General features: G+C 37.4%; 2 protein-coding genes across 6 annotated transcripts in view; one reads left to right on the forward strand and one right to left on the reverse strand.

Annotated features, from left to right (window-relative positions):
• Nucleotides 1-18015, forward strand: part of LOC139770583 (protein expanded) — a 33928-nt gene that overhangs the window by 11755 nt on the left and 4158 nt on the right. The window contains exons 3-11 of the mRNA XM_071702622.1: nt 8420-8575; nt 8928-9030; nt 13315-13394; nt 14125-14204; nt 15255-15495; nt 15774-16049; nt 16293-16458; nt 16796-17104; nt 17488-17766. Coding sequence (XP_071558723.1) covers nt 8462-8575; nt 8928-9030; nt 13315-13394; nt 14125-14204; nt 15255-15495; nt 15774-16049; nt 16293-16458; nt 16796-17104; nt 17488-17766 — 1648 coding nt within the window. The 5' untranslated portion in view covers nt 8420-8461. The remainder of the gene's footprint in view (nt 1-8419; nt 8576-8927; nt 9031-13314; nt 13395-14124; nt 14205-15254; nt 15496-15773; nt 16050-16292; nt 16459-16795; nt 17105-17487; nt 17767-18015) is intronic.
• Nucleotides 1302-14080, reverse strand: LOC139770588 (putative sodium-dependent multivitamin transporter). Of its 5 annotated transcripts, none has more exons than XM_071702633.1 (9): nt 13736-14080; nt 7337-7602; nt 6940-7161; nt 6151-6491; nt 5532-5651; nt 4829-5143; nt 3894-4011; nt 3398-3666; nt 1302-3157 (listed from the first exon to the last, which is right to left on the reverse strand). In XM_071702633.1, the coding sequence occupies exons 2-9, from the start codon at nt 7445-7447 to the stop codon at nt 2917-2919; spliced, it is 1737 nt and encodes a 578-aa protein (XP_071558734.1). In that variant the 5' UTR covers nt 7448-7602; nt 13736-14080; the 3' UTR covers nt 1302-2916. The 5 variants fall into 5 exon arrangements, with proteins under 5 accessions (XP_071558734.1, XP_071558735.1, XP_071558737.1 ...); XM_071702634.1 differs by lacking the exon at nt 13736-14080 and having other exon boundaries at nt 1302-2336; nt 2884-3157; nt 7337-7805; XM_071702636.1 differs by lacking the exon at nt 13736-14080 and having other exon boundaries at nt 3398-3638; nt 3894-3952; nt 7337-7812.

Raw genomic sequence — 18015 nt, forward strand, 5'->3', positions numbered from 1 at the left:
ATTTTTTAATATGCCGATACAGTACATTTGCTGTTTCTTGATTCTTCGAATAAAAATGTTGGTAATAATAATATTCCATAAAGTCCAAGATGTGCTTTTAAATTTTAATATCCTTTTACCAAGGATACTAGCACGGACGAAGACCTGTTGGGATAGACTCAATTTATGGTTGTTTTGAGGGAAACGTTATTTCTCCTAGCCAAAATAGTTTTATTGGATTATTCAGAAACAAAAAGTTCTGCCAAGCAATCTAAAACCAAATTTTTCAGATAAGATAACAAAGCCATAGCTTTAGTTTTAAGTTTGATATCTTTAAATAGATATCTTTAAATACTTTTGACGATAACATTTTTTAAGCTTGAATCAGTTTTTTTTTCCTAGTGATAGTTTTTCCTGATGAATTCTACTATTTGGTCTTAGGTTTGATTTGTGGACATTCTTGACTCAAATCCTGTAAATAAATGTGCATCGTCTTTTTCGTTAAAAAAGAAATCGTAAATTTGCTTAATGTTATACTTATTTTAATATTAAGACTATTACTGAAATGCTTTCCTGAATAATCCGAGAGTTGCTTTTATACTTGTAATTCATCTAAACTAGAATATGCGACAAAACATGCTGATAGTTGTTTTAAAACACTTGCGTAACGTTACTTAAAAAAAAAAGTGGTTACAATGTGGCTTTAGTAAATCGATTTTGATTTAAATCGAGAAGTAAAAATGAGCGATGCATTCCTGCGAGAAACGCACAAAACCGGTAGCCATTTCGCGCCCGACAGCTTGAACGACATCTTTATTTTCTCATTCCCGTTGTTCGTCCAATTGTACGGAGCTTTCTTTTTTTATTACAAGGAACACGTTTTCAATTTACACCGCCACGACAAGCGCAGCTTATTGCGGCGACTTATGAGTCTCAATAAAGAAAAAAAAAAAGGAAAATGCGAAGAAGAGGCTATAAAATGATCTCTGAAATCTTCCGCAAGCACAAAATGTTTGGTAAACATTTGAAAATTATTATAGGGGTGGTGACCACCCCAGTATGGCCTCGGTGTATATTCGCGTATATTCTTATCGCGACCAAAAATTACAATATTTTTGTTCCTCGAGCACATTTCGGGTTCTGTACCATTACATATTTTTGAACAACACCCTTAAGATGTTTCATGAATTTTTACGCGTGCATTAATTGAAATTATGAGACTTTGAATTCGTTTGGGGTGGCGACCACCCCAGTGTAGCCGGGGCGTATTAAAAAAAGAGGTGTGGCCTCGGAGGGTTAACCGAACTATAGTCCTTCTCAAATACAATTCCATGTGTTATATGCGTTTTTAGAAAATCTCCTGTCCCCACAAAAATCGATACAGAACTATAAAAATCACGAAAATGACGACGCTTTGTTCCTTGCACAACTGCATCCAATTGTGAATCGCGATTGCATGTAATTTATTATCGACAATTAGTATCTCACATAATTCGCACATAACGTGACAAATCAATTTACAGAGAATAAGTATATCAAGAGAGAAATAAAGGGAATAATGCGGAAATGATTGAAACTAACAAAGAATAACTACGAATATCTATAGCATGTATAAATGACATGCGTTTCTAAATCCTTAAAAATTCTAGCTTTAAATTTAGACGTGTGCGAATTTTCGCGATCTTCCCATGACGCATCTATGATAATAAGCGCATGCCAACTGCAGATGATTATCTTTACTAACGTAACTCAATTATTGAGAGTGAGACAATAATTACCGTAAAATGTGATTATAACACGCATTATACACGTAGAGTAACATTTGAGATTTATATATATTTATAGCGATAGCGTATATATTTCTATTAATATAAGCAATAACATTTAATTAAACTTAACTTCATGTCTAATACATTATTTATAACATCTTAAGAATATTTTTATGATATACTGATACTATCATTTAACAATATTATTGTGCATAATTAATCGTTAAGAATTCGAGGTCTATATACTTGACGGATAAAGTCTTTTGTGATCTTGGAAATTTTTACAATTCCCTTTTTGCCTGACATGGATGTTCGGAATTTACTATTTTGGCGGGTACGTTATTTCGGCGGTATTTCCTTACGTAAGAACTGCATGACGCAGGTCATTGCTTGCGTTTGCTCTGTGTGTCACCGTATGGCGCGCGCGCGCGCGCGTACACACCAGTCTGGCGGCATTCCATCGTGATTTGCGAACGTTTCGGTAAAGCGTACAGCGCGCAGTTTGTAGTCCGTAGTGTTTATGTCTGTACATCGCGAGACTCCCAGCTGGCATTTTCGCACAGCGCGAAATGGCCCAATCTGATCATTCTTGATAAAAAAAATGTTTTATCTTGATTGTATAGGAAAATGTTGCCATAATATACAATTATTTAATTCATAATTATTATGCAATTATCACCTAGTTTCGAATTCTACGAAAAAGCACAAAAGTTCAAAATAATACACAGAATGTTTCTCGAAATTGGTACGGCCAAACGAGAGAGATGGTAATTTTACACGAAAAAATAAGCCGAAAGTATGAAATAAAAATTTTCTTCACATTTAAATATGATTATCGGATTAAGATTAGATTAAACACATGAAAAATTTAAACGCTTATATTCTTTGACCAGGAACTTTTATATTTTTATTTATTTTGATATTATCACAGTCGAACTTTACGAGAAGAAAGTTTGAAATTTGCTGATACACGCTGTAGAGTACACGGATATATTTTTCATATATATTTCACACATTAACTATTTGCATATTATGACATAAATATTTCTACTTTTTCTGAAATGTACTTCTATGCGGGATATAAATATTCAACGTTTCTATAAACCAGAAATGCAAACGTTTAAATGCCATTTACCTCGATCATTTATAAGAATGAGGCTGTAAGCCCTCAACTTTTATTAAAGTTGATCGTATTGCGATATTTATCCATTTCTTTTCTCTTTTGTATTCGATTTGCCACAATCGGACTTAGCAAGACAGAATCGATTTCGGTCAGGCTTTCCCTAAAAATCCATCTTGTGATCCAGCTGACGAGCCAGCCCGTGATTATGGCAATGAGAAATCCCAGTGGACAGTACCACATATAGGATATGCGATAAAGATAGAAATAGGATTTATCTTCCTCCATTCTGTAATCGAGAAATATTTATTAAAGCTCTTTCTCCGTCGCTGCAACCGTATTAAGTAATAATATCAGAAACATGAAATGAAAAGAAATTTTTTCTTTGTACTGTGTCGAAATAAGTTCATTTTTTTTTTTTAGAAGTTATTAACTATTTTTCTAAGCAGTTTCTAACAAGCTTAAAGTTAAGCTGGTCTGAAAGTCCGAGTTACACAAAAAAACCCTATCTACTTGAACTTTTACTCACTGGTGTTCATAGTGCAGATTTGTATAAATTAACGATTTCCCATCGTTTTTGTGATACATAATGGTACTGTTAAATTTACAACCGTCTGTTGAGACACCTAGCCGCGGAATCGGCGGTTTCGGTTGTCCGAATCCTATCCACAAGGAGAACATGAGACTAAGAACGAAGCCGGCGATCGCGCCCCGTTGGTTGCACGATGGGAGGAACATGCCGAGCGTGTACAAACCCAGCATAGGTCCACCTACGACACCAAAGATCGTCAGAGCCGCCTGCAGAAAAATAAATTTTTTACTGAGAGAAGAAGTTCGCTCTACGATTAAGATATTCGCAAAAGGGTGTTTGACAAATTTTCTATACGATGTAACAAATTCTCTAAAGAATTGTGGAATCGATTTTTGGATGATTTAAATTAATCTTTCTAGGATTAACTATTTCTTGCTTGACATGTTTTTACTTTATTGTACGTGAATCGGTACTGAAAGCAAATTTTACATACCTGCAACAATCCGCCAAGATATTGTGCCAGAAAAGCGACTGCCACACACGATAGTCCAACTATAATAGCCAAAATTTTGCTAATGATTATTGACGCCGTAGCAGATAGCTCCCTGTTTCTGTAATCAATATTGTTCGCGCTTTGCTCTAGAATGTTAAAGATCTTATTATTTCTTGATCGATAATTCTTAACAGAAGGAGGAAAGAAAGAGGATGAAAAGGGAAAAGAAGAGAGGAAGAGAAAGGAAAAGCAGAGAGAAAAAGAGAAGAGGAAACAGGAAGCAAATGAAAAAGGGAAAAAGGAGGAAGAGGGAGAGAGAAATGTGCATTCGAGATTATCTGATTATGAAACAGCCTCGACGAATTCCAGGTTAAAAATAAAGAGAGAAAAATATCAAAATGTAATAGAGAACGTATAATATTAATTATCTCTTTTAACTTTAACGATATAAAGTATTAATTGAATGTTCAGTTTTCGATAGGATACCGTGTATAACAAATATATTATCCTGTGCTACATTTTTAAATTTTCTACACAAAAATATAATTCTCTTATATTATCTTAATACATTCCTATCCACAATATCTATCTGGGGATCTCTTCGAGGGATTTAGATTGCCTTAAACTGTTAAAGGTTAGAGGATGAAATTTAAACCAATACCATGAGTTACATTTATTTCGTTATTTTTAACTACCATGTGCGTCAAAATTTATTAATTTGAAACAAAATAGGATTATTTTAACTCCATTGGTTTAGTCAAATTAACATTGTTTTAGTTAAATTAACTACATATTGAGTAGGAGCAGTGGAATAGTTAAAAATTACTCAAAATTGAGTTCAATTTAACCCTATGAATTTAATAACAGTGTAAAACCAAATTTTGTTTTCCCGAACAACTCTGTTTACAATTATCTCGCGTTATCACGACTCTTACCTTACACGACAGAGTGGTTTGATATAATCTTCAAGAATAACAGCGGCGAGGGAATTAACCGTGGCCGAGATGGTACTGAGTCCGGCGCTGAAAATCCCGGCTATGAAAAGCCCAGGCACACCGGGATAATCCGACAGCGTGTCCATCACGTACAACGGCATCAATTGATCATTTGAGGTAATCCTGCCTTCCTCGAGTGGATCACAGTTATGATATTTCGCATACATCGCTAGTCCAGAAAAGCACAGAGTAAGCGACATGATCGATGCCATCGGCCAGCTCCACCATAATGCGCGCTGAGCGGCTGCTAGATTGCTAATACAATTAACATAGCGTAAATTAAAGGTGCTCTGGTGATACGGAAAATTTGATGACGATTTGGAAATTTGGACCTTCCAACGTCGGCCGTCAAATTCCTGCACGTAGACCGATGGAGTTTTAATTAAAAAATCTTGAACTGTGTTATAAATGTTCTGAAAAACTAATCGGTGAAAAAAAATCTAAAAAAATTCACGTGCTGACATTATTTATAATAGAGCTTATGTTTTAAATTTTATGTAATTCTTAATATTTCTGAGTCTCTTTGTAATCTCCTTGAAGAATTTTTTTTGCTTAACGATAGCACGAAAGAATGATGCAACTGTTATTTTTGAATTTTATTAATTCACGTTTAATTGGAAATTAAAGTCAATCTCCGCTTTACCTGACAGTCAGCATTCTTTGAACCTGAACTTGATTAACGCTGTACAAGGAGAGGTAAGTAAAGAAACCACCAAGTGTCAAACTCCACCAGGTATGTCGTACAGTTGGATCCGGAGAGATGCTGCGGGCATACGTAAAAAGTTAAAATAAATAAATGCTTCCTGCGGTCGGTGACAACTTTATTTTATTCGTTTCACTTGATCAATCAACGTGTTACTTTCGATTATCCATCGAAAGCCTTTTCGATTTTAAATTAATTAGAAAATTACGAAATTATAGAACACTAACTTTTCTTTGTCGCAATTACCCTATCACCATAATTTTAAATACAATAAAAAATAAAATGAAGATTCTATAATAGTTAAAATAGCGATAATTTTTTATTTCCTTCGTAAGAAAATATTAATTTATGATAAAACAAGGAACAAATGAAATTGAGGAATTAAGGGTTCATTCACTGTAAGTGGAATGATATAAAATGTGATTTATATTCTCATAGATATAGATGTCCAATAACGAAAATTTATATAGAAATATAACACAAACGGTGTTTTAGGGCAGATACAGTAACAGATACGAGGACGTTTTTCGAAGGATTTTTGTGTCAGTCGAAAAATTACTTGTCAAATTCCAACCGGGATCCCTCACCGGCGATCCGCCAAATTCGGTCCAGACCACCGTTGCCAACAGCCGCAGTAGCGATAATTGTGACAACGGCAGTCAGCATTAATAGAGCCTGGAAAACGTCGGTGATAAGTACTGCCTTGATACCTCCGATCGTCGAGTAGAAAGTGCAGATGAGCCCTAAACCAATCACACTTGCGGTCTTTGAAATACCCGTGGTGGCTTCTAAGGCCAGCGCAGGTGCATACAACACCACACCGCTGTACAGAAGCAATTGGAGCAAAAAGGCAAAACTGGCTATTAATCGGGTGGTCGTGCCGAAACGCTTCTGTAGATACTGCAACGAATGTCCATATAGTTGCGTCAAATCAATTTCGATCAATTAAATTTTAAAGCTACTTAACGCTATCTTACCTAAACTAATTACAAAATTATTGATTATAGTTCTGTTAATTAAAAAAAAACATGCCAAAAAAATATGAAAAGAAAAAACAAGATAAAATATTTTTTTTCTACTTTAGTAGACACTTTCTTGCTGACAGATATATTTTTCTTCTTAATTTGATTTTTATACAACACATTTTTTATATAATTTACGATTGTATTCAATACTTTCGACTACTTTTAAGCGAATAATAATTAAAGACATTAAGCATTTCATTAGTCTAATATAACTGATATAGAATAAAAATATTTCGAAAACGATTAAATATTTGTAAGTAATAAATATTATCTTTAGCAAAACTAATCTTGAATTTTGCGCAATGGTGTTAACGCTTTTTTACCTCGAAAGCACTCGCAGTGCCTAGTTTAAAAAATACCGGTAAATAAAAATAGGCTGCGAACGGCGTGGCGAGGCCATAAGCGATGTTGATCACAGCGTATTGTGTACCGTACACGTAATTTTCGGAACTCACTCCGAGTAGACTGACCGCTGATAAATATGAAACCATCAAACCTATCGCTACCGGGATCACTCGCATTGACTTGTTTGCCATGAAATATTCCTGCAGAAATGCATTCGTGAGAAGCTATATCTTATTTCGTCTATTTTTAGGTATTTTTCATCGAGAAAATATTAATTAATAAATCAATCAAAAATCAAAATTAAAAGTTATTAAAGCATTATTGTGTGCAGCAGAAGATATAAAAATACAATATTGTGTGCAACACAAGAAATACCTCAGTCGACTTCTGTCGGCCACCGGTGAACCAATAATACACACCGATGCCGGAACTGATTAGAATTAATACACCAACCACCGCATAATCCGCTACAGTTAACGTTTCCATGGTGTTTGTCACAAATCTATCACCGCACCACCAATTAAAAACGAATCGTTCGTAGCGCACGACGCTGCTTTGTTCGTGAATCAATCTAATTTATTTTATTCTTGAAAAACAGTCCTGCACTTGCTTCATTGTTAAGAGAACCGAACAAATGCTGTCTGAAATATGAATTGCTTATCAACGTTTTGCCGTTTTTACCGTGCCGTAAGCAACGCGTTTATAATCTCTGGCGTGATCTAATCTCACGTTTGTTTCGCTATCAATGAATACACAGTCGTTTTATGATTATTTCCTACCTATGTAATATGATTCTTGAATATGTATAGGTATATTGCTTCTAAAATACTTGCCCGATTTTCTATAATCCTTCTCTTGATAACGAAATCTAGATAATAACGAAAATTTGTTACAAAGGTTGCAGGAGTGCAAAATAATCAGGTACTCTCAGAAGAGCAATGCTCTTAACCAATGTTCTCGAGCGAAGAGCAAGCGGATATGATTTTTCTTATATGGCTTCTGCAGCGGAAAGGTTTAAGCTGTGAGAGAGAGAAAGGTGCGTAGGTACTCTTCGTTCGAGAATATTCAGGGCATTTTAATATGAAACTCTACTGAAACTTCAAGGCTGAAGTTATTCCGTCCAATTATCTTCAATGACTTCTACATTATAATTATAGTTACAAGACACAGATTAGATAAACACCGCCGATTTTTTTCTCATATTGTCACGCCAACAGCGAATATCCGCTATCTTTACGTTTAATATTTTTATTAAAGTATTTATTAAATCGAACGACGTTTATAATATTTTTTTCTTTCTGTTTCCGGAAGAAAGCTTTATATGAAAATTGTGAAGTTGTCGGAGGGGGAGGGGGAATATTTTAATCATAAGTTCTTCTACCAAGAACTCATTTATAATTTTTTTCCGCTAGATCTACGCGAATTTCTCATTATGACATTACGATTTATTGTTGGCAGTGAGGACGCTGGGCGTAGCGGCGACGAAATGAAGCATGCAGCATGCGTGGTAGCGGTGTCACGGCTGCGCGGTCTTGCCTTCAACCCCTGGTGTCCGCCAGTCGCTATCTCGCCATTCACGCCCTTCCCGGTGATCCTCTCTACTTCATCGTCGAGGTGAGGTCAAATATCAATTACGCTAACAATTGTCAAAAGGTATTGTAATATTACCGATACACCTATCATCGCGGGAAAGATATGAAATCATTTTGTTATTACAAATAAAGAAGTAATATGCTTTTGTCTTGGAAAGTAATTGAACTCTCTTGGAAATATTAAATATGAAGAATTTGAAAATAATATATATTTATATGTGTGCGTATTATTTTTTAATACTCAAATATGAAATGTTTTTATTATTTTTTCCGATTCTCGTGAACGATGCCGCTCATCGAAAAAAGAACTGACTGAAAAATCTCTAGGAATTATTTCTGGAAATTCTTATGCTAAATAGTCCGTTTTATTTCAGGCTAAGTCGAGAGTGAAGGAGGTTTATAAGCAGACATGCACACTTCTCCAAAGCGAGCAGGGCATGCGAGATTGCGAACTTTTTGGTTTGGCAATATTGTCCGGTGAGTTGTAAATTTTTGTGTATTTTTATTATTCTATATGTGGACAAAGTAATTGTTGATTTTGTCTACTTTTATCTATCTTGTTAATAATTTTATAATAAAAATGAACAATATCAATATCTCTAAAACTAGAGATTGTTTTATGTTCTTAATATTATTAAGAATTAAGAATTAAAATTAAGTTTGCTGGAGTTGCTTCCTTAACAGTAAAGAACCAAAGTTTTAGTCAACAAATTAATATGTTTCCTCCTTGATTATATTATAATGCACTTTATAATTTAAAGTGCAAAATACAAAATGTAAAAACTGAAGAATTTAATGCATGCACCAAAATGGCTGTTCGATAAATAGATTTTTATGTTACGTTATGAATCTATTTTCTATGACAGAAGAAAGTGATATAAACGGAGAAATGGCGAAAACATTAAACTAGCGAGATGTCCAGATCCCTCTTGACTAATCGTCAGGTTTTTCTGCATACCATACGGCTTCACGTTCATCGCTACCCTCACCAATCGTGACAAGCCGGTCCGACTGGTGGCCCCCACCACGGATAAAGCCTTCCCGGGTCCTCAAAGAGCCCTACGAGATCCCACCTCACCCATCCCTTCTACATTCCAGCGGGGCACCATCATCGGACTCGGTTGAGTTGGCAGGTCTTGAGAGACGCGCGAGCCATAGCATGACAAGAAAAAATGCACCTGAAAAACAAGTATAAGAAGAAAGGCAGCTCACACTCCCTGCATGCGCGTTATGGCTTATGCGATTCGCGGTGGGTCTTGCGATTTAAACCGGGGCCCAACTTTTGCTTCCCAACTCTGCTTCAAGTGAGCTTTAGTCTTTTCCTTCTTTCCACGGTTTTCGCCTTTCTCGTTTCCTCTTTCTTCTATTGTGGGATCCCTATTTTTCGTCTCAATTTTCTTTTTCTAGTAATCCTCGATTGATAAAACGATATGGCTCATAAGTTTATTCTTGATTTTTAATCGGTAATTATAAAATCATATTCATTGTATAAATTTGAAATTCTGTACAACAATTTTGTCTCGCTAGAGAATTTCCGTTAAAGAAATATACTCCAGTCATTTCTTTGTTGAGAAACTACATTTCGTCACGTACTCATGCTCGAAGAATATCCATCTTTTTCACAAATTCACGCTTTCTGTGAATTTATGACTAAACCTAGTGTCACAAATATTAATAGTAATAATAAAACGAATCAGGAAACATTATATTTTCTGCTTGGACGTCAATGCGCGGTAAATTCTAGTTATGATTTGAGTTTGCGAGACGAAAATAATTGAGGAAAGGAACGTGTATGGTTTCAACATGTATATGTATATAAAAGAGGTAGAGATAGAGAGAGATAGATAGATAGAGAGGCGAGGCATGCGATAAATGAGAGAGATAATGGGTTGCCCACAAGACGGAAGAAAGAGACGCGCGCTGAAGAAAGGAAGCGGCCAGATAGAGTAGAAAGAGAAAAACGGGCGGAAAGGGGAAGCGGAGGAAAAAAAAGAAGAACGGGGCCCCGGGTAAGACGGTAGCCCGATGATTTGTATAAGGCCTCTCGTATTCCATCTCCCGGTCGAGCATCTCCGGCGCAATGTACGGGGCCCCGCGTACAGGAATGTGGAAGGAGGACGGCCGAGGACAGGGATCGTTGGCACACGACGTGGCGGAAGAGGGGCGAAAAGGTCCGTTCTAGCTGGCGGAGGGGAGAGAGGGAGAGAGACGGCAGAGAAAATACTCTCCGGCGCAGGTTCAAGGGATATATATCGCGGCGAGGTTAAAGCTGCGCCTCACAACAGGGCCTCAACGTCTCCTCTCTTTCTCTCTCTCTCTTTCTCTCTCTCTCTCCGTATCTCCTTCTCGTATCCTTCTCGCGCTCCACGCTGTATGTCACATCCTGCTCAACCGACGAACCTCGCCACCGCGAGCAACACCTTCCGCGCTGAGCGTCCAGTGAAATCCTTTGATTTTGTTTAGAGAAGAAACCTGTTTTCCACTTTTTTTATTTTTCAAAAATTTTCTCCATAACATTCCTTAGTTCTTTCTGATATTCTGTTCCATCAGAGTTGACCGATTTTAGTTGCAATTACATTGTTTAATAAATAAATAAATTTTTCGATCGACTCAATAAATTTCCTTGATATCTTTCTTGTTCTTTCTTCATTATTTATTTTTTTCTAATTTTTTCCTTAGTTCTTTCTTTTCCCTTCCTCTCTATCATCTAACTTTTATAATATTTATCAAAATGAATCACTCATAAAATTTATCGTAATATTTATCATGTTTGCATTTTTTGTAAGAAATATCTAATCTTTGGTAGATTTGGTAGAAGTATGCGACCGAATGGCGACCACGTCTGTGGAAGATAGCTAACGAGAGCGCGAAGGTAGAAAAGAGCCGCTCAGATCTCTCCCTCTTCCTTCGGGTGGTGATCAAGGCAATCAGGGATGATTACGAGTGTAATTATGGTTATAACGCATTGCTGCACCATACTGAAAGTGGAAAGAGAGAGAGAAAAAAAGGAGCATTGTTTCTTTCTGGGAAACAGATGGGCTCATGAGAGAGAAGTCTCTCGATTGTTGAACTTTTCTAGTTGCGACACGGGAGATGCGCCTTTCCGACTTTTTCGATGCTCTTTACAAAGTGCGATGTGCATTTATTAAGAAACACGATCATATCAAGAGTTACGTATAGCAAAGAGCAAGGCAGCTCTTTATACATATATCAAACAGAAACAAGTAATGATTTATTGTAGTCTTTGAACTAAATCGTTTTTAGTATATCCATGTATCTGTAGAAGAAGTTGAGCAGAAAACTAATTGTAAAACACAATGTATATAGCAAACTTTATTGAAATTATATGTCAGAGTGAGAGAGACATATTCGAAAGATAACCAACATTTTATGTACATAATAACGAGAGGAATCGATTTACGAAAACATACATGGTTTACGTAAAAAAATATTCGGCTTTAAAATTTTCGGAACTTTCGACTCTATCTTTGCAAACGTGAATTCGTAGGATTCTAGGATAGATTCGAGATAGACGAAAGTCCGGAGCAAAAGGGACTAAAACTTAAAATCCACGATGCGGACTCGATCGAATCCAAATGAGATGAAGAAAAAGGGAAGCCGTGTGCGCTCCCTCCGTGACTGCGAAGAATATCTCCGGGGGAATATATACGATGGGCCCTATAGTCCCGATGGATTATTACGCGAGGGCCAGGGTTAGCCTTCGGGCAACATTCCCCAGTAATGGCCAGGTTATACCTCGGGTAACACAGGTGCTCTCTTCCCCACGGAAAGAGTGAGCGTATCGAAAGAGGAATACCGGAGCGGCTTAAGTCCATTTTAGACGACCTATAATTTGCAACGGAATACAGGATAAAATTCTACGTGTAATTTGATATATTATAAAGAAAGAGAAAGAGAAGGGGGAGAGCAGAAGTTATATATAAAATTAGAAAGTATTTATTTTTATGAACATTTTTGTTCTTAAGAGCAGATAATGCGCAAAATATAATTAACTATCAGAAAAATTGAATATAAGGAAAGAGAAGAAAAATGGTACAAATGTGGATGCCGATAGTTTTTGGTGTAACGTCGAAGATGAACCTATGCCATATTCATGGGCAACTGTTATTTCATCGTGAGAGAGATTTTACATTTGCATGCAACAACAACTAGTTTGCCGGCACGACGGTTGCACTGGGAATTGTAGATTGCACGGATTGCGCTCGAGGAACCTTGAGGGCCCGAACCCCGGTTACGGTTCCCCGATCAGCATTCGAGGTTTCAAATCGAGTCCCAGCGTGAAAAACATGTCACGTTATCGTGCCATAAGAGCTCGAGCGTCTGGCCCCTTGTAGGCCGGACAGGTTTGAGGCCCCCTCATTCACTAACATCTTCTTGCCAGGCCTCTTTCATTGTTTCACTCGTTTATGGAGTATCGGCACCTCGCGTTGTCAATCGTGCGAAAGAACGTGCGAAGGAAATGAATCTCCGAGTTCCGAGCGGTCTCGAGACTCAACAGCTATACCAGAAACCGTGGAGCGTGTATGTGTCTTGGATATATTCTCACAATCAGTTACGTTGCGAAATCCAATACGCAATACATACATCGACACATGAAATTATAAATTTATATTTATTATCTATCTAAATTCAGTGCCAGATTTAGAAAGATTACGTAGAATATTTTTGAAACAGCGTTTGATTCTCATGTAATAGTAATAGATTTGTGCTGAAACAAACGTATTATTTTTATTGTTTCAGACGGCGAGTACCTATTTGTGGATCCCGAGAATAAACTAAGCAAATACGCCCCAAAGAATTGGCGAAACTCTCATACACATGTAAGTAGTTACTTATTATTTTATTATAATTAAAAGGAGAGACAGCAAATTTACGAGGAAAGAATAGAAGGGGAGAGGAATAAACGAAAAAGAGGGAGACAGAAAGAAAGAGAGGAAAATATAGCTTGTGTTGGAGACTCTAATGTTAGAAAATTAGTCTAAATTATGGCCTTGAAACTATAATGAGTACGATTATTCGTTATTGACATTAATGGACGTAGAAAAGACTACAATTAACAAACATTGTTTTCTATTTATAGAAAACGATAAATTCCATTAGGGTCAATACGAGCTCGCATGCGCAGACATTTATACGATACAAAATTATACTCCTCATTTACATTTAATATCTTCCAATTGAACCGCACGGGGGGAACTAGTTCCGACTCAGGTTGTCTTCAACCAATGATCGAACTGAGCGAAACTGCGGACTCACTCTTTTATAGTGTTCGTTAAGAACTTCCTCTTCATGGTAATCTTAGATGACGTAAGCGATACAATGTTTGCGTTCTTGAGATTGTGAGTTGCTTTAGACAATTCACAAATTTCTTCAAGAACCAGGATCTCCATCAAATCTTCCTTTCGCGCGGAAAAATCCGCGTAATTAATAGTATTCCGGGCAGTTGTGATACATCTGTAATACACGATAATTATTATTAGAATAGTATACAATTTTTATAGTTGTCATTATTATATGTAATATATAAAAATATATATATATTATTTGCAGGGTTTGGATAGCAGTGGAAGACCAGCCTTTGTTCTATACTTTCGAGTTCGTTACTACGTCGATACGCCATTACTGTTAAGGTAACATAAAAATTATCTTATTCAAAATAACATAGAAATATATCTTATTCAAATAAACTATTTTTGCAATTGACCTTTGAAATATAAAAATTTTATCTTTGCGTCTCGATTAATTGGTTAGCGCAGACATTATTGAAAAAGAAACAGGAATGTTCCAAAGATTTTTAATTCGATTGCAGAATTAATCGTAGTAATGAATATGCTATGCATCCATGAATTGCCAGGATTGCAGAATGTAAAATGTAATACGTTCGGCCGTTTGTTCCCTTTTGGTATCTAAAAGACGCCGCCGGTTGTGCGATTAAAAAGCTCCATAGAAAGAGAGAAACGCGAAGGCAAGACGAGGGACGCGCGTATAGAAAATAAGATACAAAATTACAGGGATAAATTCATACGAAAGAGATTTTATTCGCGGAACGAAATCCGGATTCTCGTCCAGTAGCCGAGTGGTGCTACCTATTCTTGTAATTATAAAGTAATTATACAGAGCATGATAGATAGACCTAAAACGAAAGCGGACTCAGAGCACCTCGGTAATTATACCGATTCGCAGTGGTTCTTTTTATTTCGACACACGAAACCCTGTGATTTACATTGAATTTGACGATTCACCGTTTGCCCTGAAGGTTTAATTTTTGTGCCTACGAACCTCGGCCGACGCGCGGCCCTCTGGCCAACGCTTCCGATTTCAGTTAAGAAGTATACCCAATTTGCTGTTTGCATCACTCTTTACGAATTGAAGTCGCTCTAAATCACTTATATAATGTCAATTATAAATTTAGAATACTTACATAATGAAATTGGTAGCAATAATTTCCTATTTTCCCTCCTCCTTCGAACAGTTAATGGATCTGTTCCTTATTGCTGAACTGGCTGCATTAGTTCAGCAATAGAAAACAGACCCAATATTTTAAAAGCGTTTTCTTAAAGATTTTCACTTTTCAGTCTTCTTTGCATGAGATAAACAGCTTGATTACAAGTTACGTTATTTTATTATTATATAATTTTATTATTACTATAAATATATAAATATTTTCATGCTTATTTCAGCGATGAAACGACACGGCATCACTATTACCTGCAACTGCGCGACAATGTCGTCAGGCATGGCGGCGGGGTGGAGAGCCTCCATCCTCACCATCCCCTTCACGAACCATCTATCATCACGCCACTGCTTGTGCTCGCTGGGCTTGCCCTTCAAGCCGACCTTGGCGATTACTCCGAAGAACGTCACAGACCGCATGCGGGATCTGTCGGCTACTGCAAACCCACGGATTACCTTCCTCCCCATGTAAGCTAAATTTTCAGTTTTCCGAGATTTCTAATTTTCTTAATACAGGAGATTGAATTATTATATATATAAAACGCGTGAAATATCTTACATTATGTTTCGGTGATATTTATACTATTTTATGTATGTGCATAATGACAAAAAGAATTTATTGATGACCATGTTTTTTTACAGTACGATTAAATGCAGCTATATGTGCTAAATGTAATTTTTGTATAATTACTTCAGATTACGATTATAGCTTTTTAATCGGTTAAATGTGTCTTGAATGCTCTCAGATGTGCCTTGAGTCGAACGTGCTCGCCGTGCTTGCAGCCCAGCACAGGGAGAACAGTGGGCTCTCTAGAGAGGAGGCAGAGTTGCAATACATCCGGGAGGCGGTGCTGTTGGAGGCGCCGCTCAACGCTCACCTGTATCGGTTGCGCCGAAGTAAGAACGAGGCGGGGCCGGGACGCATACTCCTGGCAATTTGCGCTCGCGGAGTGCGAATCTACGCCGAGGAGGAGACACCGCGCGTTTTTGCTTGGAACAATATCGGCAAGCTCTCGTTCGATGTAAGCGTTAAAAACAAACAGATATGTCGTCGTTGAAGCTCCCGCTCATTCGCTGCAACAATGTCGAATTATGATTCCAGAGAGGTCAAAAATCATATAAATGCTTTTCTCGTGTTGTGCACGTTGAGATACATTGGTTTCCTACTTGGTCTGAGATGATATAAATCAACAAAGTGCTTCATTGAAAATTTCTTACTATTTACGTACGTTTGAGAAAATAAAAATTTTGTATTTTTTACGCAGCGCAAAAAGTTCGAAATCCGAGCGGTTGATCAGCCGGAAAAACTCACCCTCTACAGCGGCTGCGACGACAAGAGCAAACTCCTCTTGGGACTATGCCGTGACACCCATCAGTTCTCTATGGCTATAGCGCCTAGAGTAAATGAAGCTATTAGACGGGAGGAAGAAGGTGAACTTACTTCGTATTTTTATTCATTATTAAGTATTCATATTGAGCAATTAATTAATTAATTAATTAATTAATCGCTCAATATCATCAATTTTACATTCTGACGCTTAGATTATTTAAAGTAAGACAGTCTTTTCTTATTTTTTCTTATTCTTTATCTTCCAACCTTATCTCATCCTTTCCCTCCGTCACGTCATAACATGCATATATTTTTTCTCATTTCTCCCTCAATTTCAATTCCTTTCCTTTCCTCTCTGAAGCCGCTATGAGGAAATTAGATAAATATTTGAAAATGATGAATTATATCGTAATATAATAGATTAAATACCGTTTGTAGAACGGAAAGTCTTGAGGGATTGTTACATGTATCCTACTCGATGTAAATTGAGTTTAACGGCGCGCGGTGCGCGCGGCGACCAACGAATTTCCGTCATCTCGAGTACATCCTCGAACACAACGTCCGGTATTGTCAGCGATCGGGTGCATAGCGAGGATGAGCCTGATACCGCACCAGCGTCGACCGAGTGTTTGCCACGTCTTACCGAGACGGTACCTTATTCGGACGGCCAGAGTAGAGTTTTAAATGGCACGAATGGAGATACGGACAATCACTCTATGCCATCCTCTTCCGTTTCTATTATTGACGGTAAGCTTAGTCAATAATAGAAACTTGGTTTTATTAATACTGAAGTCGAGTCAAAAACTTTCAACCACACAACGGCATACTCCGTTTACTGACGAAAATTGCTTCTCCATATATGGATTCTTCAATGTGGATAATTTTACTATATAATATATTTTCATTTAAACTGTTAAATTTGAGCTTTATTTCTTATAATCTATCTTTAGTCCTTCCTTGCGAAGAAGGACACATTTATTTACGCTGAAATGTAATTTGTTCCCTTAGAATAGTAATGTTCCCCTTAGAATAGAGAGGATCTATGACACGTCAATATGTCTTATTGACTTGATCACTTCCTCGCCATTGTGGTGAAATATAGTTTAATGTCGTAGCGGGACAATTTTCAGAGATTGACAACTCCGATGCGACTTCTACATCGGTGGTACTACGCCTCGCGTCAAGTGCCGCGACCGCCGCCGAAGGCTCGCAATGCAGCAGCAGTTGCAGCACGGTGGTCGTCGTTAACACATCCGCGGGCGGAACGTCGCGAATTCGTCGCGCCTCAGCGACGTCCAGCTTGGAGCTAGGCTACTCGCACACGGCGCAAAATTCGGCGATCTCCTCGGAGACAGCTAGCTTTCCGGGTGCTATTTACGACAGATGTAAGAAGACAGGTAAATACACAGGTGAGCGAATAAAGAGACCAGCTTCAGTTTGGAAAACGGCTTTGTCCATATAATCTAAATACCGTAGAACCTTTTTAGAATCACCTAGGTCGAACTACCCCTCTGTATTCTACTACATCCTCTCGATTCCCACTATTGTAATGGTACGTGCCGAATACAAATGCCGGTACCATTCTGTTTTTCACTCGCTTTCTGAAATTAAGCGTGGTCACGTAGTGTAATCATAAATCTCCAAATGATCTTCCTCAG

This window comes from Temnothorax nylanderi, unplaced genomic scaffold, assembly GCF_030848795.1.
Source record: "Temnothorax nylanderi isolate EJ_2023f unplaced genomic scaffold, tnyl_v1.0 TNYL_tig0031_pilon, whole genome shotgun sequence".
NCBI classification, from domain to species: Eukaryota; Metazoa; Arthropoda; class Insecta; order Hymenoptera; family Formicidae; genus Temnothorax; species Temnothorax nylanderi.